The sequence below is a fragment of the Fusarium falciforme genome, chromosome 2 (genome assembly GCF_026873545.1).
Source record: "Fusarium falciforme chromosome 2, complete sequence".
NCBI lineage: Eukaryota > Fungi > Ascomycota > Sordariomycetes > Hypocreales > Nectriaceae > Fusarium > Fusarium falciforme.
The window spans coordinates 4,073,547-4,099,742 of NC_070545.1; the positions used below are offsets into that span (position 1 = coordinate 4,073,547).

At 51.4% G+C, this 26,196-nt stretch overlaps 10 protein-coding genes across 10 annotated transcripts; 5 read left to right on the forward strand and 5 right to left on the reverse strand.

Annotated features, from left to right (window-relative positions):
* Window positions 1-1,513: 1,513 nt before the first annotated feature.
* On the forward strand, window positions 1,514-3,233 carry NCS54_00318100 (Aldedh domain-containing protein; the record flags this gene model as incomplete). The annotated part of the gene is made up of 6 exons (XM_053148763.1): window positions 1,514-1,828; window positions 1,878-2,110; window positions 2,165-2,380; window positions 2,429-2,489; window positions 2,542-2,884; window positions 2,938-3,233. The coding sequence occupies 6 exons, from the start codon at window positions 1,514-1,516 to the stop codon at window positions 3,231-3,233; spliced, it is 1,464 nt and encodes a 487-aa protein (XP_053004738.1).
* Window positions 3,234-4,087: 854 nt separating this feature from the next.
* NCS54_00318200 (HET domain-containing protein) lies at window positions 4,088-4,704 on the forward strand (the record flags this gene model as incomplete). The annotated part of the gene is made up of 2 exons (XM_053148764.1): window positions 4,088-4,526; window positions 4,577-4,704. 2 exons carry the CDS (start codon window positions 4,088-4,090, stop codon window positions 4,702-4,704), a joined length of 567 nt encoding a protein of 188 aa, XP_053004739.1.
* A 2,345-nt stretch (window positions 4,705-7,049) lies between these two features.
* NCS54_00318300 (Hypothetical protein) lies at window positions 7,050-9,366 on the forward strand (the record flags this gene model as incomplete). Its single annotated transcript, XM_053148765.1, has 3 exons — window positions 7,050-7,732; window positions 7,787-8,482; window positions 8,529-9,366. The coding sequence occupies 3 exons, from the start codon at window positions 7,050-7,052 to the stop codon at window positions 9,364-9,366; spliced, it is 2,217 nt and encodes a 738-aa protein (XP_053004740.1).
* Window positions 9,367-9,657: 291 nt separating this feature from the next.
* On the reverse strand, window positions 9,658-10,638 carry NCS54_00318400 (SGL domain-containing protein; the record flags this gene model as incomplete). The annotated part of the gene is made up of 1 exon (XM_053148766.1): window positions 9,658-10,638. The coding sequence occupies one exon, from the start codon at window positions 10,636-10,638 to the stop codon at window positions 9,658-9,660; it is 981 nt and encodes a 326-aa protein (XP_053004741.1).
* Window positions 10,639-13,289: 2,651 nt separating this feature from the next.
* NCS54_00318500 (3Beta-HSD domain-containing protein) lies at window positions 13,290-14,412 on the reverse strand (the record flags this gene model as incomplete). Its single annotated transcript, XM_053148767.1, has 2 exons — window positions 13,290-14,045; window positions 14,098-14,412. 2 exons carry the CDS (start codon window positions 14,410-14,412, stop codon window positions 13,290-13,292), a joined length of 1,071 nt encoding a protein of 356 aa, XP_053004742.1.
* A 541-nt stretch (window positions 14,413-14,953) lies between these two features.
* NCS54_00318600 (Amidohydro-rel domain-containing protein) lies at window positions 14,954-16,523 on the forward strand (the record flags this gene model as incomplete). The annotated part of the gene is made up of 3 exons (XM_053148768.1): window positions 14,954-15,218; window positions 15,265-15,396; window positions 15,442-16,523. The coding sequence occupies 3 exons, from the start codon at window positions 14,954-14,956 to the stop codon at window positions 16,521-16,523; spliced, it is 1,479 nt and encodes a 492-aa protein (XP_053004743.1).
* Window positions 16,524-16,708: 185 nt separating this feature from the next.
* NCS54_00318700 (Hypothetical protein) lies at window positions 16,709-17,244 on the reverse strand (the record flags this gene model as incomplete). The annotated part of the gene is made up of 2 exons (XM_053148769.1): window positions 16,709-16,776; window positions 16,839-17,244. 2 exons carry the CDS (start codon window positions 17,242-17,244, stop codon window positions 16,709-16,711), a joined length of 474 nt encoding a protein of 157 aa, XP_053004744.1.
* A 1,483-nt stretch (window positions 17,245-18,727) lies between these two features.
* NCS54_00318800 (Hypothetical protein) lies at window positions 18,728-19,456 on the reverse strand (the record flags this gene model as incomplete). The annotated part of the gene is made up of 2 exons (XM_053148770.1): window positions 18,728-19,304; window positions 19,362-19,456. 2 exons carry the CDS (start codon window positions 19,454-19,456, stop codon window positions 18,728-18,730), a joined length of 672 nt encoding a protein of 223 aa, XP_053004745.1.
* A 4,288-nt stretch (window positions 19,457-23,744) lies between these two features.
* NCS54_00318900 (N-acetyltransferase domain-containing protein) lies at window positions 23,745-24,465 on the reverse strand (the record flags this gene model as incomplete). The annotated part of the gene is made up of 2 exons (XM_053148771.1): window positions 23,745-23,986; window positions 24,042-24,465. 2 exons carry the CDS (start codon window positions 24,463-24,465, stop codon window positions 23,745-23,747), a joined length of 666 nt encoding a protein of 221 aa, XP_053004746.1.
* A 768-nt stretch (window positions 24,466-25,233) lies between these two features.
* Window positions 25,234-26,128, forward strand: NCS54_00319000 (Hypothetical protein; the record flags this gene model as incomplete). The annotated part of the gene is made up of 2 exons (XM_053148772.1): window positions 25,234-25,405; window positions 25,455-26,128. 2 exons carry the CDS (start codon window positions 25,234-25,236, stop codon window positions 26,126-26,128), a joined length of 846 nt encoding a protein of 281 aa, XP_053004747.1.
* Between the last annotated feature and the right edge of the window lie 68 nt (window positions 26,129-26,196).

A 26,196-nucleotide genomic window follows, 5' to 3' on the forward strand; every position in this document is an offset into this window, starting at 1 on the left:
TTTTCTGTGATGTAGTACTTCAGAAGTAGGTAACTGCAAATGATAGGGAAGTGAAGTCGTAATGTTAGGCCTTGTCATGGGCAGAACGGATTATCTCCAACACGACCAAGATAAGACAAGAACGCGAAGCTTTGCCTGATATCTTTTTATGTCGAATAACATTAAGAATGTGAGAGTAAAAATTTGTCGAGGTACCCTAGGCCAGTAGTGAGTGTCCCTTTCACATGGGCTGATATGTAGAATATGGTGCTTCTGCCTCGGCCACCACGTGCAGATGTCCTCAACCGTGAACCTCCAAAACATACCCCGTTGCTGTCGATCTTGGAGAAGACAGCATGAACTGATACGATGCCTTGCGTGCATTGATTATGCCCTGCCCTGTGCCAGGACATCCCCTCAAGCATCGCCGACAGCATCACTGTCCTTCGCGGCGATATACAAGCATATCCTCTCGAATCGAGTCCTAAGGTAAGGTTACCCTGACGAAAAGAGCGGCTCCGAGAAGAGTTTCAGCTCCTGACTCGGGCCAAGTTCCCTTTTGGTGCCTCGACAAAATCATGATTCCACCCCCGGATATCCTAACATCATAGTTGCGCGATTTGTCCCCTGAATACCTCCGCACGAAATACAACCTGTTAGGTCAAGAACCGCGGCCAACAGCGTCGTTGGTCACAGCTGAGAACCAGGCGGCAGTGAAGATCATGCAACGTGATAATGGCGCCATGTCTGTCCTACGAATGGCTGGAATGTGCCGACGTAAATAGTTTGGCTTGTAGCCACAATCTATCGGAAGTGGTACAAACGCCCATGTCTCAGTGGTCCGCTACCCGACACACGCACTGCAATATCTGAATGCACGCAATCTCATTCATCTGTCAGATGGCTGAACCCCTTCTCTATCTTGGCCCACTGCGGTTCCGTCGTGAATTAAATGGCCTATGCTTGCAAAGACAAGGTATCTGACTCGATTTATAAGGGGCTTGGCAGTGTTTCTAGCGGGGTCGTGATCCTTGCGCGTGGCGGTTGAATCCCATGGGGCAATTGGGGTAACCAGATCATCTCATTATTGTGGACTCGTAAGGAGATTCCCTAGACGAGAGCATTCAACTCATGCGAGGATGAGAAACAAAAATCTTGAGGCCAGCCTGCTTGCCTCCTCGGGATCGCCACCCGACCTCCCCGCTCCTTGTCGGAGTTTGTTTCAGGGCGCCAAGCCAATGAGGCCTGATCCTTGTTACTAAACCCCTCTGAGTGGAGGAATGACCTTTTGTTTGCCTTTTTGGCACTCGGGTTTGAAAGCCTATCTAGCTCGGCCTCGGACCGCTCCCTGCACTCCGCATTGACCATGATTCGCTCGGCGCAGGTGGCGTTGAGACACCAAGTGCGGGGGGGTGAGGCGGGAGAGGATGGCTGTGATGGTTGATATAAAGAGGGCTGCGAGGGAGTGAGGAGTTGATCTGCACACTCAGCTCTCCCATCTTCTCCAGCTTCTGATTTCACCTGCATCTTCATCATGACTACCAACGGGACCAAGAAGCCCTCCCTGTCCTTCACGGACAACTTTGTCCAGTACATTGACGGACAGGTCACCCCGACCTCCAAGACTCGCCATGGCATCAACCCCGCCACGCTCGAGGCCAAGGCCGAGGTTCCCGTCGCTACTCAAGAGAACCTCGACAAGGCTGTTGAGGCTGCCAAGCGTGCCTTCAAGAAGTGGTCCAAGGTTCCCAAGGAGGAGCGACGAAAGGCTGTTCTCGCCTGGGCGGATGCCATTGACGCTGTCAAGGATGAGTTTAGGGATCTTCTCACTTCAGAGCAAGGAAAGCCTGTAAGACATGTGTTGCCATTGAGGGTTTCACAGCGCTAATGATATTCAGATTCCCCAAGCTCAAGGCGAAGCTGATGCTGCTGTCGCGTGGATCCGAGGAATGGCTGGCATCGACCTCCCCGAGGATGTCATTGAGGACAGTGAAGCTCGCACAATTGTGACACGATACACCCCTCTCGGTGTCGTTGCCGCCATAATACCCTGGAACTTCCCCCTCATGCTTGCCACAGCCAAGATCGCCCCAGCTCTGTTGACTGGTAATGTCATCATTGTGAAACCCTCGTAAGTTGCATAATCTTCCGTGTCACTATGCTACATGTTGCTAACCGAGACAAGTCCCTTCACACCTTACTGCGGTCTCAAGCTTGTTGAGCTCGCACAGCAGTTCTTCCCTCCTGGTGTGGTGCAGTCGCTTAGTGGCGATGATAACCTTGGACCTTGGATCACTAGCCACCCTGGCATCGACAAGATTTCCTTTACTGGATCTACTCACACTGGAAAGTTGGTTCTTCAGAGCGCGAGCAAGACTCTGAAGCGAGTGACTCTTGAGCTGTAAGTCTGTCGTCTGATTGCTATGTGGACTATGCTGATTATGTGCAGTGGTGGCAACGACCCTGCTGTCGTGTTCCCTGATGTCGACGTGGACAAGGTTGCTGAGAAGGTAACATTGCACTCTCGTTTGAAAAGTGAACCCAATACTGACAAGATGATAGGTGGCTTTCTTCGCCTTCCTGAACTCGGGTCAGATCTGCCTCAACCTCAAGCGCATCTACGTCCACGAGTCCATCTACAACGAGTTCCGAGACGCCATGGTCAAGCACGTCAAGGCCTACGCCCTCGGCGACGGTTCCAAGGAGGGCATCAGCCACGGTCCCCTGCAAAACTCTATGCAGTATAACCGCGTCAAGACCTTCTTTGACGACATTGAGAAGCAGGGTTGGAAGGTTGCCACTGGAGGCAAGATGAACCCTGAACCTAACGGTGGATACTTTGTTACTCCTACTATTATTGATAACCCTCCTGAGAAGTCGAGGATCGTTGTCGAGGAGCCTTTCGGTAAGTCACCACATTCTCTGAAAGGTCAACAAACATCTAACCAGCTATAACAGGCCCCATCCTCCCCCTCATGTCCTGGAAGACAGAAGAAGAAGTCATCGAGCGCGCCAACGACACCCTCCTCGGCCTCGGCGCCTCAGTATGGTCCAACGATATCAAGAAGGCCTCTCGCGTCGCCCGGGAACTCGACGCCGGCACCGTCTGGGTCAACAACCACTTTGACATTACGCCCTTGGCTCCCTTTGGCGGACACAAGGAGAGCGGTATCGGCACCGAGTGGGGTACCAACGGTCTCAAGGGCTTCTGTAATGTGCAGACGCTGTTTGTTAGCAAGACCATTGTGAGCTAGGTAGATTCATAAGAAGCGAGTGAGTATAATGAATAGTTCATGATGCATCATGATTCAAGACGAGGCCTATGTGGATGGTGGTATTGCGTACGCTTGAGTTCGGGCGTGATGCGTAACTTATGTCACTATAATCCTACGTATCTACGCGTATGACTAGGCATTTCTTATGAGTAACCAATAATTGCTTGTCATCCCAGCCTCAACATCTTTCAAGATAGATTTTGGCTCTTTGTTGTCAACCCAGGTGACCAGTTCCCGCTACAATCACGCTCTGCTTGTCTGATCCCCTCCGCCAGCTTTGATGTTTGTTTTCTTTCTTCGACCAAAACCGCACTTGGCACACCATATTCCGCCCCTCCGCTTTGCCTGATGTGTGCCTAATTTACATCGATGAATGGCAAATGCCCAGTGCGTCGAAAGCTTGGGCAGTGATGCAGGAAAACCCAACGAATGTGCAAACTTCATCCGCTCCTTTACGCCTTCCAACAAGCCCCTCTCACACCTCATTTCTTGCGTCCAATAGAAGCGCGCCGGAACTAAGACTCTGCCACGGGCTATGCTGTTTCCTGTGCTCTCCAGAGCCCAACAAGTCAGCCTCCGAAGCAGCCTTCCTGGCGCAGCCACAGAGAGTAACACCAGGCAGTGCTGAAAAATGGCATATAACGATTTGGTAGACGGTTTTGCGCGGTATCCAGGTTTAGTTAAATAAACGATCCAAGGTCTTTGTCGTAATATTTAACTGTACTCGGTTCCAGACAGCCTGAAATGACTTGCTTGTTTCCAACATTCCTGTCTAAGTGAACAGCGGACATTTGATCTCACTCAGGCATGTTCCTTGGATAACTGCGACAAACATGGCCGACCGAAGCCTGAACCCCGGACCCGCGATGGGTGCATCTACAGCAGCTCAGCTTTACAACACTGTTCCAATCCCGCGCAACTCCCAATTTATCCGTGTGCTTGATATTCCGGCACAGAACTCGGCTTCAGCAGAGGGGTTGACTGGCACCCTCCGGACTGTTGATCTCCGGGACTCTCCCAAGTACACTGCTCTCTCGTACGCCTGGGGCGAAAGCTCGAACAAGTCAATCACATGCAATGGACATTATGTTGCAATCACAGATTCTTGTTTCAAGGCCTTGTCTTCTCTGCGAAAGGTCCTTGGAAGCTTTACTATCTGGGTCGACGCTATTTGCATCAACCAGATGGACAACGATGAGAAATCCACCCAGATACCTCTGATGAGAAAGATTTACACCTGGGCCAAAAATGTCTACTTGTGGCTAGGGCTCGGTACTGGAAAAACAAAGGAGGCCTTGTATTTCGTCAAACACTTGTCCCAGCATCGCTTGTTCCCCGCGGCCGCTCCATGGAGACGTGGGAACAGGCCGATGGTGGTCTTTCAAGAGCGAGTTCGGCTTTACCGAAGGATGCTCTCAGCGTCGCGTGTCAGGAAGATTGGCCACGGTAACGGATACTCATGTACGTGTACCTATGTCTCCTATACTCCCTCCTGTGTCTTAAGCTACTAACTGCCTGCCCCTAGCCCCAATTAGACATTTCTTCCCGCGATGGCCGCCTACCTGGGACTGGAAGTCCTTCGTGGAACTCGTGGACCAAGCCTGGCTGCAAAGATCTTGGACTTTCCAGGAGATTGCCTTAGCTTCAAACCCCGTCCTGGTTTTCGGCCAAGATCACATTTCCTGGCTTGACTGGTATCATGCGCTCGTTTGGGTCTATGACCTGGAACATAGGAACGAAGGCCACCTTGGGATTCTACTTCCTGCGACTGCGTCTTGGAGGGCCCTCAAGAAGTGGATAGCACTTTTCAGCGTCTGGGAAACTCTTCCTCGTCCATGTGGTTGGAACGGAGACCGTTTTCGCCAGGTGCTTGATGAGGCAGGGGACCCCAAGGACGACTGTTCCGTTCGAGATTATTTGCAAGCACTGGATACGCGTCGGGCACGACGTCTTGCAAGATTGTCTGCCTTTCTACTCCATGTGCTGACCACCTTGGTTCTATTGTACCCCAGGATGGCGTTAGAGGCATGGGTAATAACCCAATCAGTATCAAGGGAATTCCATCCAATGTTGGAAGACCGTGTCTTTATGGCAGGGAAATGGAGTACCCTTTTTATTTGTTTGTGGTTCATGTCTGTCTACGGCCCCAATATCCTTCGACCCCCGTGGCAGAAATTCTGTCGTCTGGGTCAGCCCGATAACTCTGAACAACGAGGTTATCTTGTAGGAGCTATACGAGCTATGCGAGAGCGCGAGTGCAGTTTGAAGGAAGACCGGGTGTTCGCTGTTGGGGCTATCCTGGAGTGCCTGGGGGTCCGTCAGCCGACTGCTGACTACAATAGGTCAGCAGGAGAAATCTACCAAGAATCTTTTACCGGACTGGTAGAATGGGATTCTTCTTTCATCAGTCTGCTGATCGATACCGGCTCATGCCTTCCTGGAGCCCCTAGCTGGGTTCCTGACTGGAGTACTGTTGCTGAGAGAAGCTGGCTGTCGTCTTCCTACATATATGACTCGGTGCAAGTTCCAAGATGGTCTACCGAGGAGTTGTCGATATCAATATCAGGGGGCATCCTTTCCGTACAGGTAGCATTCCTTCGAGCCGCCACGCACTGCACAACCCTATCCCGCAAGGTCGAAGTTGATCCAGCCGGAGACGCGACACCAGGAATGGAAGAGAGTCTGCTGCATAACATTCAAGCCCTGTGCCAATGGGTGATGAGAGTCCGAAGAGACATGCTTGTGGACAGCATCTATGACTCTGTCCCACTGGGTGTTCTCGGTGCATTATCTGGACACCACATCGACCGTTCAGAGATTGACCCAGATACACAGCAAGTTTTCAACAACGTGTACACGCTCATGAGGCGACATAGCGCTCAGCTTGAGAAAGAATTGGAAACAATGACCGGTATTGTGCCGGCTACGCGAGCGACATTTCATGACATGGCTGCTGATAAGCCAAATCTGGGTTTCATCATCGATACGTGCAACGAACTAGCAGGTAAGCGTGGTTTATTCTTGTGCAGTGATGGATCGATGGGTTCAGGGCCAGAGGCCATGCTCGAGGGAGACTTGATTACTCTTGTCAAAGGGGTTGATGTTCCAATGATTCTTCGGCGGCAGAGCGATGATACGCAGAGAGATGTGTACACTGTTGTTGGGCCAAGTTATATTGACGGTTTGATGAGATTTGATGCAAAGGGGTGGGGGGACATGAACCTTGATTGGGAGCAGATTGATCTGATTTAAGGTCAGAATCAGGATTAGAGGTTGCTTCTGGTGTCATTGAATTTTGTTTCCAATCAGTAGAGCATATAATCTTGAGTGCAAAGACGTTGTGTTCAAACCAACAGCCCATCATTAACCTACGCGCCTTGCCTGCTGCCACAGCTGGAGTACATCACCTCTGCCTGTAGCTAAGCTGTGATGATATCCAACAAAGGTCTCGAAAGTGAATACAAACGTCGCAAAGCTCCTCCATTGGCGTTTGTTTTAATTGTCGACGTGTGCCACCGCGCTGTTTGCTGGCGGCAACTATTGTTACGTGTATGCAGCTGGTTTGAGCATTGCTGTTTCTTCGTGACAAGCAAGCACTTGGTTTTGGGGCTATTCATCACTGGCGATGCAGGAGGCTGGCCCCGATTGTTGATGCCTGGCACTGCTCGCCAGACGGGAGCTGTTTTCTTTCTTTGACCCTAGCCTCGCTCGCCCACCGAGGCTTGGAATCTTCGAAATCCTCCCCATATTTTCAGGTCACAGATTGCTTTCCATCATCTGTCACTAACCGCCAGGATGGATACCAAAGACGTGTCAGAGAGTGCCGTGTTCATCGCGTTCATGAACAAGGTCCAAAATGCTGCGGCAAAGGCGATCCAGAGAAAGGGCGAGATGGTAACAGATCACCCTTCCCGGGAGCAAGCCATCGCCGACTACACCAGGCAGATGCAGGCATCGTTGACCCGTTCGAAGAAGGATGAGACAAAGGCCTTGGTCACCACCACCCAGATCCCCCCTTCCTATCTGCCCTGCATCGTCCCCGCCCAAGATCTCGAGCCAATCAAGATTACCGACATGAGACTCGAGACTCATCATCGCGGGAAGAAGGTTACCATGCGAGTGCTCACCCAGCCTGATCGACTGTTAGGCGTCGTAGCTCTCGCTGAGGACGAGCATGGAACGGCGGTGTTGCTGCAGCTCTACCAACTGCCCGACGAAGCCCTGGTTCCACAGACCGAGATCCTTGCACCTGGCATGATCTGCATCGTCAAGGAGCCCTACTACAAGCAGACTACAAAGGGTCGTTACTCTGTGAGAGTTGATCACCTTGGCGACATCATCTGGCTGAGCGCGGGCGATGAACGCATTCCCTCGCGATGGAAGAATTCCGGTGCCGCTTTGAACAGTGATAGCACGGATATTCGCACACAGGGCAACCATGCCGTGCAGAATCAGAACTGGGCAGTGGCACAGCGATTGTTTGACCCCCAGAACTTCCCTCCACGCAGAGCATGATGCTGACCTTGTGCCAGGTACTCGACAGCTATCCGAGTGGCAAAGACACCCGAAGAGGAGCGACTTGCTTCCTTGAACCGTTCCCTGACGAACCTCAAGCTTGGCCGACCTGAGAAGGCGCTGTCGGATGCCATCCAGGGTCACGATCCCGCTGCCCCAACTGAGAAGTCGCTGTTCCGCGAAGCTCGAGCACTGTACGATCTCAGAGACTTTGATCAGTGCATGGCCAAACTCCAGCTCCTCGCAGAGTCGTACCCGGGCAACAAAGCCGTCCGCTCAGAGATGAAGCGTGTCAACGCTAGACTCAAGGAACAGCAGAAGGGCGAGTACAATTTCGGCCAGATGTACAAGCAGGCGAGAAAGGATCCTCCACTCATCGACTGTGCCGATTTCTCCGTGCCCGTCGAAGTACGTACATCTCCTGGTCGCGGTCAAGGACTCTTCACCACCAAGGCCGTCGCTGCTGGAGACTTGCTTCTCTGTGAGAAGGCATTCGCGTATAGCCATGTCCACGAAGATGACGATTCAACCAATCTTTTGATGAACTTGGAAACACAGCGAATGATTGTTGGTGGCCAGGCAATCCTCTTGTCGCAGATTGTGCAGAAGTTGTTCCACAACCCCGAGACGTCTCGTGGGTTTCTGGATCTACACCACGGGAACTACCAGCCTGTCACAGTTACTGAATGTGATGGAGCTCCAGTTGTCGACTCGTAAGTTGTATCCCAACGCCAGTTGGCCAAACTAATGACAAGTTAGGTTCCTGGTCGAGCGGATCATGACCCTCAACTCCTTCGGCACTCCCCGAACCAGCCGCGATTCGTTCAAGATGTCGATCTCCTGCCGCGGCAAAGAAAACACCTTTGGAACATGTGGAATCTGGCTGCTAGCCTCCAAGCTCAACCACTCCTGCGTCGACAACTGCCGCCGCTCTTTCATCGGTGATATGCAGATCATCCGAGCTACCAAGGACCTTCCCGCCGATACGGAGCTTCTTTTCGTCTATCGCTCCCCTGAGCCGTTGGAATCGTACCAGGATGTTCAGAAGGGTCTCTCTAGCTGGGGATTCAAGTGCGAATGCGAGCTTTGCTTGGAGAGAAAGGCCACGTGTGACACGGTCCTTCAGAAGCGTCGGGTGATTGACCAGAACTTGAAGCGTCTCCTGCGCAACACCAAGTTCTCCCAAGTCACCAAGGCTCGCCAGCTACTCAACAAACTCGAGCAAACCTATGTCAGAAAGGAACCTGACACCCCTCAGCTGGAGCTCTCGCAGCACCGCATCGGGCTAGGGTGTCATCTCGTGGAGATGAACCAGCCAAAGGCGGCTATCGAAATGATTGTCAAGGGCCTGGAAGCGTTGGGATGTATCATCATCGCGTGTCCTCCTGGCAAGACTTCAGCCCGGCCTAAGCTTGAGGTGAAGCGATGGGGCATCACGACTTGCCATCTGCCATGGGCTTTCCTCCAGCTCTACCAGGCATATGAGAGCCTTGCTCCTGAGCTGTGCCAGGTTGCTCGGGGATACCTTGAGATGTCTTATTGTATCGCCGTCGGGGAGAAGGAAACATGCAGGGACACGGTCCCAGGCTTTCTCTGAAGGGAGACACACCCTCATGGCCGACTGGTACGGGGCTCAGGAAAGCCTAGGGTCTCGTTTGGGTCGCCAGAGAGCAGCATGGGATAGACACTAGTACACTGGAGATGTTGGAAGGCAGATGGATGTAATACTTGATGATCAAGGCGACGTGTAATGATTACTAGTCCTCTAGAGTACTCTCAAAGGCCATTAGCCTCTTGCTACTATCACTCCGGGTCCATTTTTATCGAAGATGCTCCCCTGTACCCCGTGACTGAGCCAGCCAAAGTAGGTAGGCCCAAGTCAGTACATCTAGAGCCTAACCTCAACTATCTGTCCGCCAGAAACGGTCTCAGAGCCTCGACCTGCCGTGCCAACGTAGACACTCCGCCCATCCTTGCTAAAGGCCGAGCTAGTAGGGCTTGCAAGCACACCTTCCAAAATCGTGACTCGCTCCCCATCCGGAGTAATCTTGACAAGCGAGTTTGTCCAGAACGCGACGTAAGCGTTGCCGTGCTTGTCCATGACAAAGTCGTCTGGTGCGTCGGCTGAATCTGCGGGGAGTTGGGCAATTACTTCTATGTTTCCGACTTTGTTGCCGAACTGGTCAATCTTGACACGTCCAAAGATCCGACGGGCTGTGCTGGTGAAGTAGAGATGGTTCTTGAAGATCTTGATGCCATTGACGCCCAGCGGGAATGAAGGGTCGGGTACAGGCGCCAACAGATCATCTTGGAAAACATCCTCCGCAGTGCGCTTTACCGTGTCTATGCGTACAATCTTTCCCCTTGTGGAGTCTGCACCGAGAACGATGTGCTGGTGATGGGGGAGGGTGGTGAGGCCATTCACGGGACCGACGTCCGTCCCTTCGATGATGACCTCAACGGACGCAGTGTCCTTCGCAGACTTCCCACAGTCTCCAAAATTGACAAGTGCAATTTTCATGGATCCATTGTGGAGCTGGGCCGTGTCCGTGTCGAGGTTGCTTCCAGCTACAGCATACACATCTTTGCCGACGGGGGTGATTCCAGTGAGTGCGTTGACGCCTTCAATGCTGGCGACGACATGGGCCTCGGGGTTCCTTTGAGAAGGATCAAGCGAGTAGATTTGGCCCTGGCTGATGGTGTTGAGAATGAGGTTTCCGTTGGGTCTCACAGCGATGTTTTCGACAAACACACCCGGAAGCTCGACCAACTGCCGAACGCGAGGATGGGAGCTTGTGTTGGGGGTGATCGGAGACGCCGAGACGCCAGTGAGAACACTGGCGAAAATGACTGAAAGCGTAGCACGCATGGTGACTGGTTGTTCGAGTCTTTGGCGAGATCAAGATGTCTGGGTGCTGTTGTGATGATGCTTCGAGGACATCGTCGAAGAATGTTCAACTTATACGCCAAGCTTCTCCCTTCAGTTTGCTCCGCGCTTCTCGTCCACGGACAATGCTGACAATCCTTCAACCTGGCCCAGCGTCTATCTCCTTGCTTAACTCCGTCTCCATCTACGTTGCATAGTCGAATCCTCTGATGTTAGGAAAGGGTTAAGCTTGGGAGCTCGGACACAGGTTCACCCCACAGTTGATGCCTTTAGTTGCGGAGTTTGTCGCTTAATCGCGAGAATTGGACATGGCGCAAACTCCACGGAGTTGGCACATTAGTCAGGGACCTTCCGATATGTCAGCTTACTTCTTTGTGGGGATCTGCATCAACCCGATCTTGCCTCTTGCTCTTGTGTTTGCTATATATCTTTGTCAAAGGTGGGTGGGATTGGCAAACGCGTTTGTGCTCCGTATCAACCTGTTTGAGTCTTGTCCTGCTCCAGAAAATTCTACATCAAAATCAGGAAGCGTGTTTGCCCGGTTCCTGTCAATGCAGTACTCAACATGAGCAGTGTCACAACAGTGTCTGCTAGGTCTGTGTCGGGAGAGACAGTCGAGACAATTTAGAAAATGAGGCTATGGTGTGTGTACTTATGGCTTGTATACAATCAAGCTGTGGGTTTGTTCCCTCTAGTTGGCAGTCATCTCTTGGCAATGTGAATGGCGTTCACACAGGAGCACGATGGTTAGCCACTTCAAGACAGCTGAACTGAAGAATGCCTAACAAGTGGTCAAACGGGCTGAATGAAACGATAACTGCAGGAGCTGGCCTCGACACTGCCATGAACCTCTGAATGCTAGTATACGACGAGCCGAACTCAATTACACGGAACACGGCTTTAACGTTACGGGAAAGGCCTGGGAAGCAGCAACATATGTGCAAATTCGATGGGGGTGGCTTTCGTTTCTCGCCTTTGAGCTTGTTCTTGCAGCCACTGTCCTAGCCCGGACGATCGCCGCCCAGAAGAGCAACCAAAATTCAGACCGAGAGAGCTACGGCATGGTTTGTGACCTCAAGGATTCTTCCCTGGCGGCCTTGGTTGCACTCGACAACGAGTGTCGGGGCGTGGTGCGAGACGGCTTAGGGCCGGCAAATGAGCTGGAAAAGACGGCAAAGGAGGTACATGTGAGGCTAAGGGGAACAGACTCGTTGCTGCCAACGCTACCAATGACACTCAAGGCGATTCCGCCTAGAGTTAGTGGTTAGGAGCCGGTAGCTAGCACTATCTACAGGCAGAAAGTATCCGAGAACAATCATCAACATATGGAAACGTTAACACCCAATGCCGCAAAACGCCGCAATAGCTTACTCCCCTCCATCGCCGCGACGACATAGATGACCTGACTCTTAAGATCCCTTTTCCCCGCCGTTCCACATGGATTCGACAAGGATCAATAGTAAAGGGAGTAGTAGCATCACGATGTAAGTGCTCGCCACGGCGATTTTGATCAGAATTGGAGGCTCCATCACCGTACTCTAGAACCGAGATCATCTTCCTTCGGTCAAAAGATTCTTTTGTTCCATCATCTTCGACTTTTGGTCGATCGGTAACGCCTTCGGCCAACACCCGCTATAGCCGTAGTTCGCGGAGGCATAGACACTAGGCGGCGGTTTTGGGGGACGTTTCATCGCCTCCTCGCAGTCTGGTGAGATGGATCCGCTCTTCTGTTCGCAGCATTAGCCAGCCGAATGCTAAAAACGAGAGGAAGTTTCATATCGACTGGTCTTTGCACTGCTGGAAGTACTCGTTTGAGGCTGTCCAGACGGCCAGTTTGAGCTGCGCTATGGCCAATTCCTCTCCTTTAAAGCTCGGGAGCAGAGCAACGATGGTAACAATCAAGCTGAGGAACGCCACTACGCAGCCGGTGATTGCGATCGCTTCAACGGAAAGCTTCCTCCTTTGGCGATCCGACCAGCCAGGTCCGTTCTCAGCTGCCGTGTCTGAAGTGACACTCGCCGAAGAATCAGTCATGGCAGATAAAGTTGACAGTGAGAAATCAGAGCGGGGAGCTTTCGTAGCCTGAAACAAGAAACCGATCGATCTTTGAGAGGCACCGTAGCAACGAGCCCATAGGGTCGCCGCAGCGTTTTGGGCGTCGTAGAGAAGACGAGGCATTGGATGTTGATCAGTCTCGTGACTCAGTTCGTCGATGGCCTCATCAGTGCATGGCGGCATGTTATCCGAGGCACTTTCAAGAGTAGGAGTCGGCATTTCTGTGTCTCGCGAACCCTAGGTCTTACTGAGAGGCCTAGGACTGAGAAGAATTGGTTCATATGTTCAAGAAATATTCGCAATTTCCCTCCAGGGCCACACGTCTTTTATGGCTTGGGGAGTTTCAGATGCTCAAACAAGGCAGAACTAGTCCGCATAATGGTTCGCAAAAGTAGCGGCTTTGCCAAGATACTCCGCTAGTCAGAGCCTCATCTCGATATTCTTCTTGCAGGTTAAAATGTATAACTAGATATATTTCAGAGCCCTGCTGGTAGAAGAAATAATTCTCCTATCAAACCAAATAGTCAACTACGGTTGCATTGTTGGTATATATGTCATTGCATTTTCGTGAGTAACGGTTATCTGCTGTTGTTCAAGGTGATGGCCTGAGAGATGAAATCCTTGACAGTTTGGCGAAATGTGCGATATTCGTATCCGAGTTCTCTCCCGGCGGTTTCTCCATCCAGACTCTTACTCTCGTCGATAACCTGTTCTTCTGGCTTGACAACATCCTTCAACTTTGGAAACTCTTCCACCATCAGCTGCGCTGCCAGTCCATAAGTGAACTTTTCAGGCGCAGTCGGCGTGAATCGCTTTCCTCCAGCATCCTTCACCAGGAGGGCCTGAACATGAGCCGTCGCAAGATCGCGAACGTCGATCCAGAACGGAACCCTCGACACCGGCAGAGGGGAGACTCCTTTCGCGACGGACCAAAGAACCGCATTAGACTCGTTGAGTTTGTCTATGCCAGAGATTGGATGAACAATAGGTCCAAACGTCATTGGAGGACAAAGAGTAACAATGTCAAAGTGTGGCTTGCGCTCTTTGACAAACTTCCACGCTTCAAGCTCTGCAAACTTCTTGGAGCCTCGGTAGGCAACCACCGCTTCACTTGTGGGAGCGACGGCTTCTTCGTAAGTTAGGGGATTCCAGTCTTTGCTTGTGTACGCGTATGGCCCTTTTCGTGCGATGTCGACAACAGAAGCGAATGAGGAGGTGATAACCAAACGGGAGATCGCAGGGTTTGTGGTGCAGGCCTCTAGGATTGCCCGAACGCCGTTGATGGCTGGAATTACCAGTTCCTTCTCATTGTTGGTCGTGTCGTAGGTAAACGGCTAAGGGTCAGTCAGCAGCGTTCACCTAGCGAAGGATCATGGGACAACGAACGCTGGCGACATGGATCACACCATCAACACCTTGGACGGCCTCTCCCAGTCCGCCAGGATTCTCAAAATCCTGGATCTGAACAAACTCGAGGTTTGCAGCATGCTGAGGTCGAGCCTTGATCATTGTATTCCCCTTCTCTATCGACCTTGTAGCACCACGGACTTTAATGCCGCGTTCCAGCAGGGTGTCGACGACATGGGCGCCGATGAAGCCAGTGGCTCCTGTGACGAGGACGAACTTGCTACCATTGATTATTAGTGGGGAACAAATCAACGTTCTTCTGGGGCTTACTGGGCTTCCAAAGCCATGACGCATGAGGTTATATGGAATAAATTGCGTGTTGCACCCATCTGAAGCTCTGCATGTCGTTTTAAGACATCCCCAACCCCCACGCATTGGGGGTGGATCTCTGCTCGGGGACTTCTCCGATCCGATATTCCAACTACCAACCATTCAAAGACGTTCATATCGTACGATGATACAACTCATTATTGTGTATCAAACATTTCTTCAATTCTATCACCATATAGGCTCGTTCCAATCCTCTATTGAGGAAGCCGTCTAGCCAAGCAGCACTATGAAGACAGTCTTCTCATATTCATAGCACAACGGATTTCGAACTACCTAGGCAAATGTGATGATCTCTCTAGTTAGGCCTAGGTTCTTCGTCCAATTTCGGTGTCAGCATATGAACCACGTTCTTACTCAGATCGCCCGAAAACGGCTATTAAAGCTTGAGCTAAGAATGGAATGACATAATGATGACCAGCGGCCAAGATGACACTCGCAGTTAAAATCTCAGGCTCATTCCATGCCCACTGACCTCATCTTACACCTTTCATCCTTGTGAACCCCGATGGGTTATCTACTACTCAGCGGAGGCACCGTCCTCCTCCACGGCGAGAACGACAAAGTCACCGCTCGAAAAACAGACATTTTGATCCAAGGCGATCGCATCTCCAAAATCGCACCAGAAATCGAGCCCCCAAGTGACGCCGACATCATAGACTGCACTGACAAGCTCATATCGCCTGGCTTCATCGACACGCATCACCATGTCTGGCAGGCCCCTCTCAAAGGACTCTTTGCCGATTGCACTTTTTCGCAATACTTGGGAATCAGTGGGTGCTCTGTTGAAAGCCGCTAGGCATGTGCTAAACTATTCAGGAACTGTGGCCAGCAAGTATTTTACGGCTGAAGATGGCTTCTGGGGAAACCTAGCCGGGTGTATGGAGGCCATTGATGCGGGCACGACGACGGTGCTTGACCATGCACACCTCAACTGGAGCCGAGAGCACAGTGAGTCTTCGTGTCTCATCCCAACGTCCTTCTAACCAGTTCAAGGCAAGCATGCCATAGCTGGGACCATCTCCTCGGGAATCCGATCCATCTTCGCGTACACCCCAACAGTCCGTCTTGACCAGCATGAGCCACAACTCAAGTTCGATGATAAGCCAGTGGCAGATTGGACCATGGACACATTCGAAGAGCTGGCAAAGTCTAGCCCTTTAAACGAGAAGACCTCTCGAGTCAAGCTAGGTTTCGGCTTCGATTACTACTTCCTCCCGAAAGACACAGTTACAGGGCTGTTCAAAAAAGCCCGTTCACTCGGGGCAAGCGTCATCACATCTCACTGCAACATTTTCAAGGGTGACATGTCCATCGGCGTGCCAGCTCTGCTCAAGAAGTATGATCTTCTTGACGACAAAGTCGTGTTTGCGCATGGCGGAAGTATCCGACCCCAAGATGCAAAGCTGTTACAGGAAGCAAACGCCTATGTGTCTGTCACACCCAGCACAGAACAATCCATGGCTGTTGGGCCCTCGGTTTGCTTCCGTGATGACCTGCCTGGAATGGACAAGCTCTGCTCTCTCGGTATTGACTGTCACTGCGCAACCAGCTCGAGCATAGTTAACGAGATGCGTGTGGGCCTGCAGTTTGCTCGCGGCCTAGATAGCAAGCAGCACCTCATGAAAGGCAAACTACCCGATGACGTCTTCCGCAAGGTCGAAGAGGTGTACAACATGGGCACAATCCAAGGCGCTAGAGCGTTGGGCATGGAACATGACATTGGCAGTATTGCAGTTGGCAAAAAAGCCGATCTAACTGTTATCAACGCCATGAGTCCCGCCATGTTTGGAGCCGCCCAGCAGGACCCGATTGGCGCGATCGTATTTCACTCCGGCATCGGAGATATCGACACTGTCATTATAGATGGGCGGGTACGGAAGCTCGACGGAAAGTTGCGCTGTGTGAAACAGTTTGAGTGGAAGGATAGAGGGTTTGTCAAAGGGAGTAAGGAGTTGACGTGGCCCGAGGTCGCACAAAGGACTTTGAAGATCCAGAAGCGGTTAGTGAAGAAGATGTCAGGGTATGATACTCGAAAGGTAGGCGATCAGGTTGCCAAGATGATCAATATCAAATAGAACCTACCAAGGAGCCTCCTTGTCACTATCCGGATTCGATTCACCGTCATTCAGCCATTCACCGTGGGATATTCTTCCAATACACTCATACACCATTATAGTTCAATTCGACCAAGCCAACGCGCCAATTTCTCTGCAAGGCATTAAATAACCATCGCATTAGAAAACATAAAGAGTGAGGCCAATCATGCTTCCGGATACTTTTCCCGCCATCTTCTGCAATACTCTCCGCCGTCCTCGCCTGATAGCGGATCTGTCATCAGTCAGCTACCGTAACACTATGCAGCAGCACGCAATACTCCAGGAAAAACTTACACACGCGGTATGTGGCAGGCTGTCCTTTGCTTTTTATCCGCAGAACTCGGACGCGTCTGTTGTTTTCATCGCAGCGTGTCGAAACCTCGTATCGAACCCCGTCATTGTCATAGGCGACGTCCGGTCCATCTCTCCCCAAAACAATCCGTATCCTCTCGGTAAAGTCGTCGAATATCCGCGAAAGAAACAATAGAAGTCGGCTTGTAAGACCAGGAACTGGTCGCTGCGTGATCCGGTCGTGTGTGTTCGATTGAGACGCCTCTCCTAGCCCGAAAACAACTTGGTCATGGGAATCTTCCACTCTCTCCACCCTGAGAACCTTGGTGACTTTAGGGGTCCAGTCGCTGGAATACGGCAGGGCGTAGACCACTGGCAGCAAAACAGCCAGCAAAGTAATAAACTTCATCTTGAAAATTTGTTAGAGGCGCACAGAATGAAGTTCCAAAGCGAATATGACGAGCACCCAAGAATCCGGCCTCCCCGGAGCATTTATACACGCGTAGTCACTCGCAGCAGTGCCTCATCGGTCAGACTCCGCCCGGCACAGTCATGCGACGAAGGATTCAAACTTTGGCAAGCATTGGATAACCCGTATAGATTGGTCGATCTCCATCTTACAGGGGTTCAAAGACTAAATGGTGGCTGCGTCGCACCAGGATGACATCTTTTGACAAGCGCGCCGACGACACGCGCATCAGAGAGACAGTAACAGTGATTCGGCGATACCTGGATTAGGAAACGGCCGGGTCTGTTGGTTGGTATATGTATTTAAAGTCACGTAAGACCCCTTCGTTTTCTGTCGCCAAGTAATGAATGGCAACAGAGTTGGGGGAAATGCTCAGGATAACGGTGGACGTTGACATGGATGTTGACCCCAAGCCCTGTTTCATCGCTGACAAAAGGGCCCTGTGATGCTGAAAATAGCCAATGAGGGCTAGCAGAAGAACCTGGTACGCACGAACAAATAAGATTGACAGATGGATTGCAGGGGTGTGAGAAGCGTCACCAACGCCGTCTGCGGCCTCAGCCTGGCGATGAGAGATCCAACTGATACAGAGTTAATAAATACCAGGGACCTGCCCTTGATGTTGTTCAGTCTCACAACCATCGAAGACCAACAGCTCTCTCCATCTCGCTCTCGGTCAACTCCATGAAGCCATCCAACAACACCAACACAACCCTGCTCGAGATCCGGTCTGGACCGTCTTGGCACACTCGTCACCGTAAGAGCCAAGCCCCTTCCTTCCTTGGCCCCGTTTTCCCTTTTCTCTCTCACACATTTGTACCGTATTTCCCACAGCCACGGTCATCTTCTCAAAACGCGCCTTGTCCAGCTGGTATTACCCAACGGCTTTCTCGAGTCGGACACAAGTCACTTGTTCCCAGACGCGGACGGATGCATGTTTCATTCCCGTAGTGAGTCACTGTGCGCTTTTGACTGGCTGTTTACGGGGAGGTCTTGAACTATCGGTAGTGGCGCACCGTTAGATTCCACTACCCGCCCACCGAACGTGAACAACCTCACATCGCTCTGCGTTCAAGCCACCGCAAGATCCAACGTGACAGAATCTGGGGTGTCACCAAGCCCGCCTTCTGGCATCTCGCTCGCCAAGGTAGTATCCAGCATAGCTGTGTCGGTATGATCCGTTTTGCACCCTGTCCACGTACTCACGGATCTGTGGGGAAGAATTCAACCCACGTAAATTGATCAACGCTGCTCTAGTATACATGCTCAGGAGGGCAACTAGCTATGAATCACCCATGTTGTCCAATAGTTGGGGCATCTCCCCACACGCTGAATTAGACGCTCAAACTGTGTTCGACCTCTGGTGATGGTTGTAATGAGCCTCATTCGGCCCTGGCTCCGACTCCAACAGGTGCGCAACTATCTAACTTGACGATGGAGCTGAAGGGAGAGTCTCTTGTTCGGCCTGGGTATCGGGCTTTTCATCGGCAACTCCGTCATCTTGTTGAACAGAAAGATCGGGTTCCTCGTAGGCTAGGGGCTCTGCGACTCCCACGGGCTGCGTCGTGGATGGTTCATCAACTTCATCACCAGACTCATCGCTGACTGAGGACTGTTCCAGATTCCAAGCTTCGGGCCAGCTGAGTACGTCGTAAAAGAGTGGCAGACGGTTCAAGAAGCGTTGCAATTTCTTGTTTGCCCTTTTGACGCTCAAACGTTCGGCTCGAGCCAGGCGATCTACCATAGTCTTCTTGAATTCGGGCCCAGGATGTTCGGCAATACTCAGGATCTTGCTGAAACGGGGCACACATGGGCCTGGGACTATTCTGTGGGTAGGGAAGGCCGCCTTGTACATTCTCGCCCATCGATCCGTTGGTGAACTTTCTTGCTCGAGAGAGATGACGATCAGGCGGTTGATGAGGTCTTGGGGGATGTGCTGCGACCTGGTACATGCGTAGTGATCGGGGCAGTTACATCCGTGAAACTCTCTGAGGTGCTTTCTGTCGGGCCAAGTCAGCAAGAACATACTCCCCGGACAATGCAGCGGTATGTTGAACCTCATCCTCGTCATACGCAGAACACCATCTTGACACTGGTGGGCTGTGGTATGTCCACCACGGCTGAAAGGACAGGCAAGTCGATACGGTGGCATCTTGGCGGCTATTTGGAGACAAATCAAAGATGACGAGAGTAGATAGACTGATGGGAGGTGGTGGCTGATGACGACTAAAGTTGGATGTGTGATGCTGACGATGTTGATGCAGAGTCCAAGTGCTCCCCACACTCAGCAGTTCGTGGGAGGCCGGAAAATGGGCTCCATCCGAGGGAGGAGCTTCGAGGGAAACCGCAGCGCGGGAAAGGAGCCATGCCTGAGCAGAACCTCAAGTGGATAAGGTGAGCTGGCAGTTGCCAGTTGGCTGGCACTGGTGGCATCCTTGCGTGCAACTTCGGATGACGCGGTTCGTTTCAACCCTCTCAGCTCTGCCTTGAGCGGCCAAGAAAGCCCTAGAGGTTGTTCATTGTCAATCTTAGTCCCGATCAGGGCATGAGAATCGATAGCTGCGATGTATTGACAGCTTCCGTGTCGGCCGATGCGACGCTGCTCTGCACCTGGCGGCACCTGCCTAAGAAGCCGGGCGAGATGTTATGATGCACGCATGCACCGCGGCAGTAAGATCCAATGACAGCATGCCCTCGGCTTCGGAGAAATCTTCCGAGCATAATACATCCTTGTCCGATTCCCCTCCGGAGACTTGAAGCACCCAAAAGTGGCTAGCATGTTGTGCTTGGTCTGAGGTGGCTGTGAAGCGAACTGTATTTGGATGTCTCAGTGTCTTTGCTCGACCGGCGAGTATGGTGAGTGCGCATGAGATACGTCCCTCATCCGTTTAGTCGCGGTTAGCGGGCTCATAAAGCTCGCTGGCCTGCCTTTACTGGTGACGGTTCGCCGACCTGCATTCTCCCATCATTCATCCCGAGTCCAAAGGCAATGATTGCCTGGACACTTGTGCACACCGAGATAGCGTTGCACCTAGCATCCACAAAGGATAGAAGAACAAACCACAAAGAAATGTTAGCAACTTGCTTGGCCATCGGTTGAGGCGTCTCTCCAGAGCACTGACTAGAAATGCAGTGCAAAGAACCCCGAGAGCGACTCTAGTGAACATGGCCTCGGCTCCGACACAGTTCTTGCTGCGCCGACTCCTGAAGACTGGCGGCCCATCAACTGTTCATGGCCGCTTAGCCATGGGCATCGACGCTCCGAAAGTCCACGATCGAGTCGAAGAAATGAACGCCCAGCTCAGGGCCCTCGAGGTCAAACTGGACCACAAGGGCCAAGGCCCCAAGGTTTCTGTCCAAGCCATCGATAACAAGATGAACCAGGATATGGGAGGCAATGCAAGGGGCGGTTAGGTATCGTCTGCGCTTGCAAACAATCTCATTCTTATCTTCGGGACATGGCGTCAGGGGCGGAGCAACTGTGTTATGCGCGAGTACCGGCTATGCCAACGGACAAAACGGCACCGGACAAAAGGCTGACTCGGATCAAGGGAACTAAAAAGGGTGTACAAGGGCTGTGTTGTGTATTGAATCGTTCAAAATCGGGAGGCTTTCTGGGCAATAGAGTAAAGATAGTGTGAACATGATCGTTTCTGTCTACCAAAACATGACCGAGGTTGTCCTCTCGCCATATAGAGGTCATCAACCCTCTCTCAACCTCTCTGTAATTCGCAATTGCGTTCAAATGAAAATTTCGTTACTCGCAATTGCGATGAATGTAAAAGCGATTTGGAATTTACACTCAGCCTGATTCTCCCCTCCATGAGCACTAAAGGTGCTGTGAAGGACGCCTTGCCGACCACAGCCTGATTTCGGCAAACGGGCATACCCGTCGGTTTGCGGCGCATTCCGAGGCAGACAGGTGGCATACAGGTGCTGTTCTGCCTACGGAGTGCCTACCCGCAGCTTTCAAGCCGCTGGTGACACGAAACCTGACGTGCCGCCAGCAAGCCACGTATTGTGATATCCTAGCTGCTGAGCCGCACCGGATTGACACAAACCTCACGAGATTGGATGCCAGCTACGATACATCGCCCACTTCATAATTGTGGCTGGAGTGAGCCATCATTCACGTCTACATCGAGCGTTGCCAAACTGTTCTTGGAGACATGCATGAATCCCATGTATCAAGGGGGTCCATACACTTCACCACCGTTGTCACAGTACACCTATCAACGCTTTCCCGATGGTAATCATGTACCCGATCATAGGCAGAAATCCAACCTCTTGTCCAGTGGTCTGGACTGCACACATGGTGAGGCCCCGTAACTCCCTATCTACGGAAGCACAGCCTCGAGCAATCTGTCGGGGGTATTCGCAGAGCCTGACACTGTTTTCAGCAGTTCTCTATTAGATATGTGCAGATCAAGGGAATAAAAAGATAATGATATCACAGAAGTGCAGCAGACAGCCTACAAGGACAAAAAGAGATACAACCAGCAAAAAAAGATGCGTGTTTTTATAGGAAAAGCCCGATGCGGGGGTCGAACCCGCAACCTTGAGATCGCGTACTCTCTTGCACTTAGATGCGCAAGATAAGAGTCTCACGCTCTACCGATTGAGCTAACCGGGCCCAATCTGTTTTTGCACGACGGCTTCGAGATTGGTGTCAAGACCGTGTCACCGTACGATACTTGCATGTCTCTCTGGCCTCGAGTGGGCGGGTTGGTTGAGGTAGACAGCTCCTTCACGAATACCCAAGAAATCAAGGCTATGATAAGTCAAGTATTAATTTCGCTTCAAAATCATTGATACAAGGAACCTAACCCTCCGTATAGGTAACCTCTCAATACACCATTTCACGTCACCACTCCCATCACCTTGCAAAAAGGCCTGCCAAGATTCCAGACACTTTTCAGCCACCTCGAACGGCCAGCTACACCTAATGCTCAGCATTGGCATATCCCCTGTCAAGTCATAGTTGAAATACCCGGCATGAGAGCTGCTGGTACTGTACAAGGCCAAGAACCTCAGCTTAGGCATTCGGTTCACCGCTTCGACTGCCATGCTGATCAAGTGGCTATTTGATCCAGGCAGCTCATCGATAATCATCTGCTCCGACCGTAGAACTAGATGTTGTAGGCCATAGCATTCTTGGTCCATGGCCCTGAAGAATTCAAAAGCGTCAATACTATAGTTCATAGAGAGGCGCGTCAGGTGTCGGCATCGGCAGGCCAGACCTGACCCAAGTTCAGCGAGATACGGGCTGGGCCTTGGGTGACTTCTGAGGTGTTGTAGTTGAGTAATTCGAATGTCGTTCAAATATGACGGCCAGGTCGATATGGCCTTTGAAAGGTCCTCGTCAAATCCATGCTTCATCTTCCAGTGTGCACGCCGTCTGACCTCCCAATTAAACGCCGTGAGAGCTGGGAGGCAGCGTATGATTTCGGTTATTCCTCCAGGCTCAAAGTGGCAGACACTCCTTTGTGAGATGAGAAGGCTGGTGATGGCTTGCACTCTTGGTAGGCGACGGGAATCTTGAGAGTCCAGTTCAAGTGAAAAGTGAAAGTCGGACTTGGCAGCGTCAAGGCACTTTTCCCACATCCAAGGGGGGATAGTCGTGGGTTGGAATTCCCATCCATCACCGACATATATGACCACAGGGTTGGTGCGTCTCTGGACCTTTGCCACAGTCTTCTGCCAGTAGCTCATGGAGTCTGCAATAATCTCCAAAGCTATGCCCTCACGGTGGACGTCATCTCTTCTCCAGGTGGCTAGTTGGCCAAATAGGGCACATATAGCCTCCGTGAAGGCGACGTTGTTCTGTTTCTGTTGACGTTCCAGACCCCGCAGGGGTGGATTCGCGCCGGCTCCTCGTCTGGTGATGATAACCATCTGGCCTATAGCGCGATCTTGACTTGTGCGGCCGAACATAGGTTTTCGTAAATGGCGGTGCTGAGGGAGTTCTAGTGCCAGGCAGATTTCCCGTAGGTATGCTCTTCTTTGTTTCACTCGAAACATGGCTTGAAAAGATTCTAGCTCGGATGCCTTGATACGGAGGTTTTTGAATGTAACCTTTTCAAAGATTGATTGCCATTCTGAAGCAACCATCGCATGCCCAGTAAGACATTTTCCATTGTGAGATTCAGCCTCGGCAAGACGAGTCAGAATATCATATCGGAGCTCGAAAGGGAGCTTGCACCAGAACATTGCTGCTGTGTTGTACAAGGGCGTTCGGTGTTTATTGGGAACAGGCAGGTTACGAGGAGGGCGGAAAGTCTTTTATCTCTATTTGATCACGGAAAAACGTGTCATCTTTACTTGTATCTGATCTACCATCTCAGATGGGCCGAAAATGGCGTTTAAGTTTGTCTGCCGAGGAAGAGGAGCCGCCATGAAGCAAGGTTGGCGAAGCTAGCCGCCATCACCATCAGTCCCTTTTAGCTATCCACAGGTTTGATCTTCTGGCTCTTCCTGATCATTGATGTATGCGGAACACCAAACAACTTCAGCACACCAACCTCCTCAAATCCAGCCCCTCGATATAGCGGAAGTCCCGCGGGCGTAGCAACCAGGTAACATTCTTCCCCAAACTTGTCGGCTTCTGCAAAGGCCCCTTGTAACAGCATTTTACCAATGCCTCTTCGTTGTTGGCTGGGGTCAACTCCAAGCATTTCGAGATCTATAATGGTCAGTTAGTTTGTGCTAGGCTGGAGGTTGGGAAATTGAGAACTCACGCCACACGTCGTGAGATCCTTTTTCTCCAAATCGCTTTGAGTGATCTTCGCCGAGAACTCTCTTCATTTCATCAAAGGCGGCATGGTCGAGTGTTGCGCAAGGAGGTTTGATGGGTGCAGCCTCTTGCTTTACATGTTCCTCGCCTCGTACTGGCTTCTCCCAAAGTGCGAAGCCTACGACTTTGCCGGATAGTGCCTCATCAACCGCAACTATCAAGATAGTCCGTTTGGAATGAAACCTATCAGTTTTTCGCGCAAGCCTCCACGGTCTTGCTGCATGGGCATACGCCTCTCCCTCGGGCTTCAGGTGAGGCGGGAAGAGATGAGCTGAGATGGCATCAGTTTCTGGGTTGAATGATGCCGTCGCAACGTCAGCGACAGCGTCGAGATCGCTCTCTGTGGCAATTCGAAGTCGCAGCGTCATGTTGTTGAATTCGGTGAGTCTTGGTAGTTGCCGAGATCGGCGTCGAAACGGGATGTGATGGGTAATCGCGCAAGGCGGGGAAAAGAAACCCCTCGGAAGTAGAACTGCTCCCGGACCGTGAGTCCATGACCATGATGTTATATGACTATTGGAGGAGTAACTGAATATTTAAGAAGATGATTAACAAATATCTCTCGACATGTTGACACATTACTGCCTATTCGTAGTACCAGCATGTCAGGATCTTTAGTTAGAGTTAGGTAAAGACACAGTTGAGAAAAAGTTTACGGTGCCTGTGCTCTCTACTTTGTACTTTTGCACCTTGAGATTCCTGAATGTGCTCGCCTGTAGCCTGTGCTTGAGAAACCTGGCCAATCCGACAACGAGAATGAAAGCATAACTCGAAGCAAGACAATCAACCCTAGCAGCGATTGCCGACGCCACATGTTCCGCCAGCGAAGATCCAAGCGCTAGGTGGTGGCATAATTTGCGCTTTCGTATTTTAATTTTCGTATTTATACTTGAGAGTGTTGCCAATCACGCTTCGCCTGACACGCGGTTCTGGGTCCCTGCGCTTCACTTGCGACAACATTAAACGTATCGAACCCGTAAAACAGGCAATTGGCTGTCTTAAGGTCAGTCCCATTCAAAATAGCACCGACGACATATGTTACTTGCGGAATAAAACCTCGTCGTGTCGCTCTGTTGGCAGACTTTCCTTGTTTTCCTTCGCTAGCCAAGACTTCCTCCTTCAAGACCAACGACAAGATGGGTCTCGTTCAATTTGAGGATGGCAAGGTCCTGTACTATCCTTATACGCCCTCCAAAGCGGCTGGTTTCATCTTTATGGCCCTCTTTGCTGTTGTTACGATAATTCATATCGCCGGCGTTAAGCGTTACAAGACCAACTACTTCATCCCAATGGTGCTGGGTGGCATCTGTGAGTCTTGATCCACTTACACGACAAAACCGTCTCTGATTATCTGCAGGTGAAACATTCGGTTACTATGGCAGAGCCTGGGCCGGCAGCAACCCAAATTCCCCTAAGCCCTTCATGCTCCAGCTCATGCTCATCCTCGTCGCCCCCGTCTTTATTTGCGCCACGCTCTATGTCACACTCGGAAGATACAAACAAGTCCTCCTTGGCCAACCGAAGCGAAAATGCAGTCCGACTTCCCTGTTCATCTTGACCGACATTATCGCATTCTGCACACAAATTGGAGGCTCGCTAGTACAAGTTACAGGCAGCATCAAGATCATGAAGATCGGAGATAAAGTCGTCCTTGGAGGCCTATTGTTCCAACTCTTTGTGTTGGCGATATACTTTTACCTGGTTTGCAGGTTCTACAACAAGGCATGCCAGGAGACCCTGTTCGCTGGGATTTGGAAGCCCTACGTCTGGATGCTGGGTGTTTCCGTCATCGCCATCTGGATACGCAACCTGGTCAGGGCCATCGAGTTTGTCCAGGGTTTCCACGGCTTCATCAGCGAGAACGAGGCCATGTTGTATGTGATGGATGCGTCGCTCATGCTTGGGGTTATGGTGGCGTTTCTTATTTTTCACCCTGGCCGCTTGTTGTCCCAAGGGCAGGGGAACAAGGTTCATAGTACGGATTTTTCAACAGCGGATAGAAACGAGTTGGCTTGGATGAATAGACGATAGCGCTAAGGGTAGGCGATAGATTGCACACGGTGAGCAAGAGGCAGAAATACATTTCGAACCCTTATAGT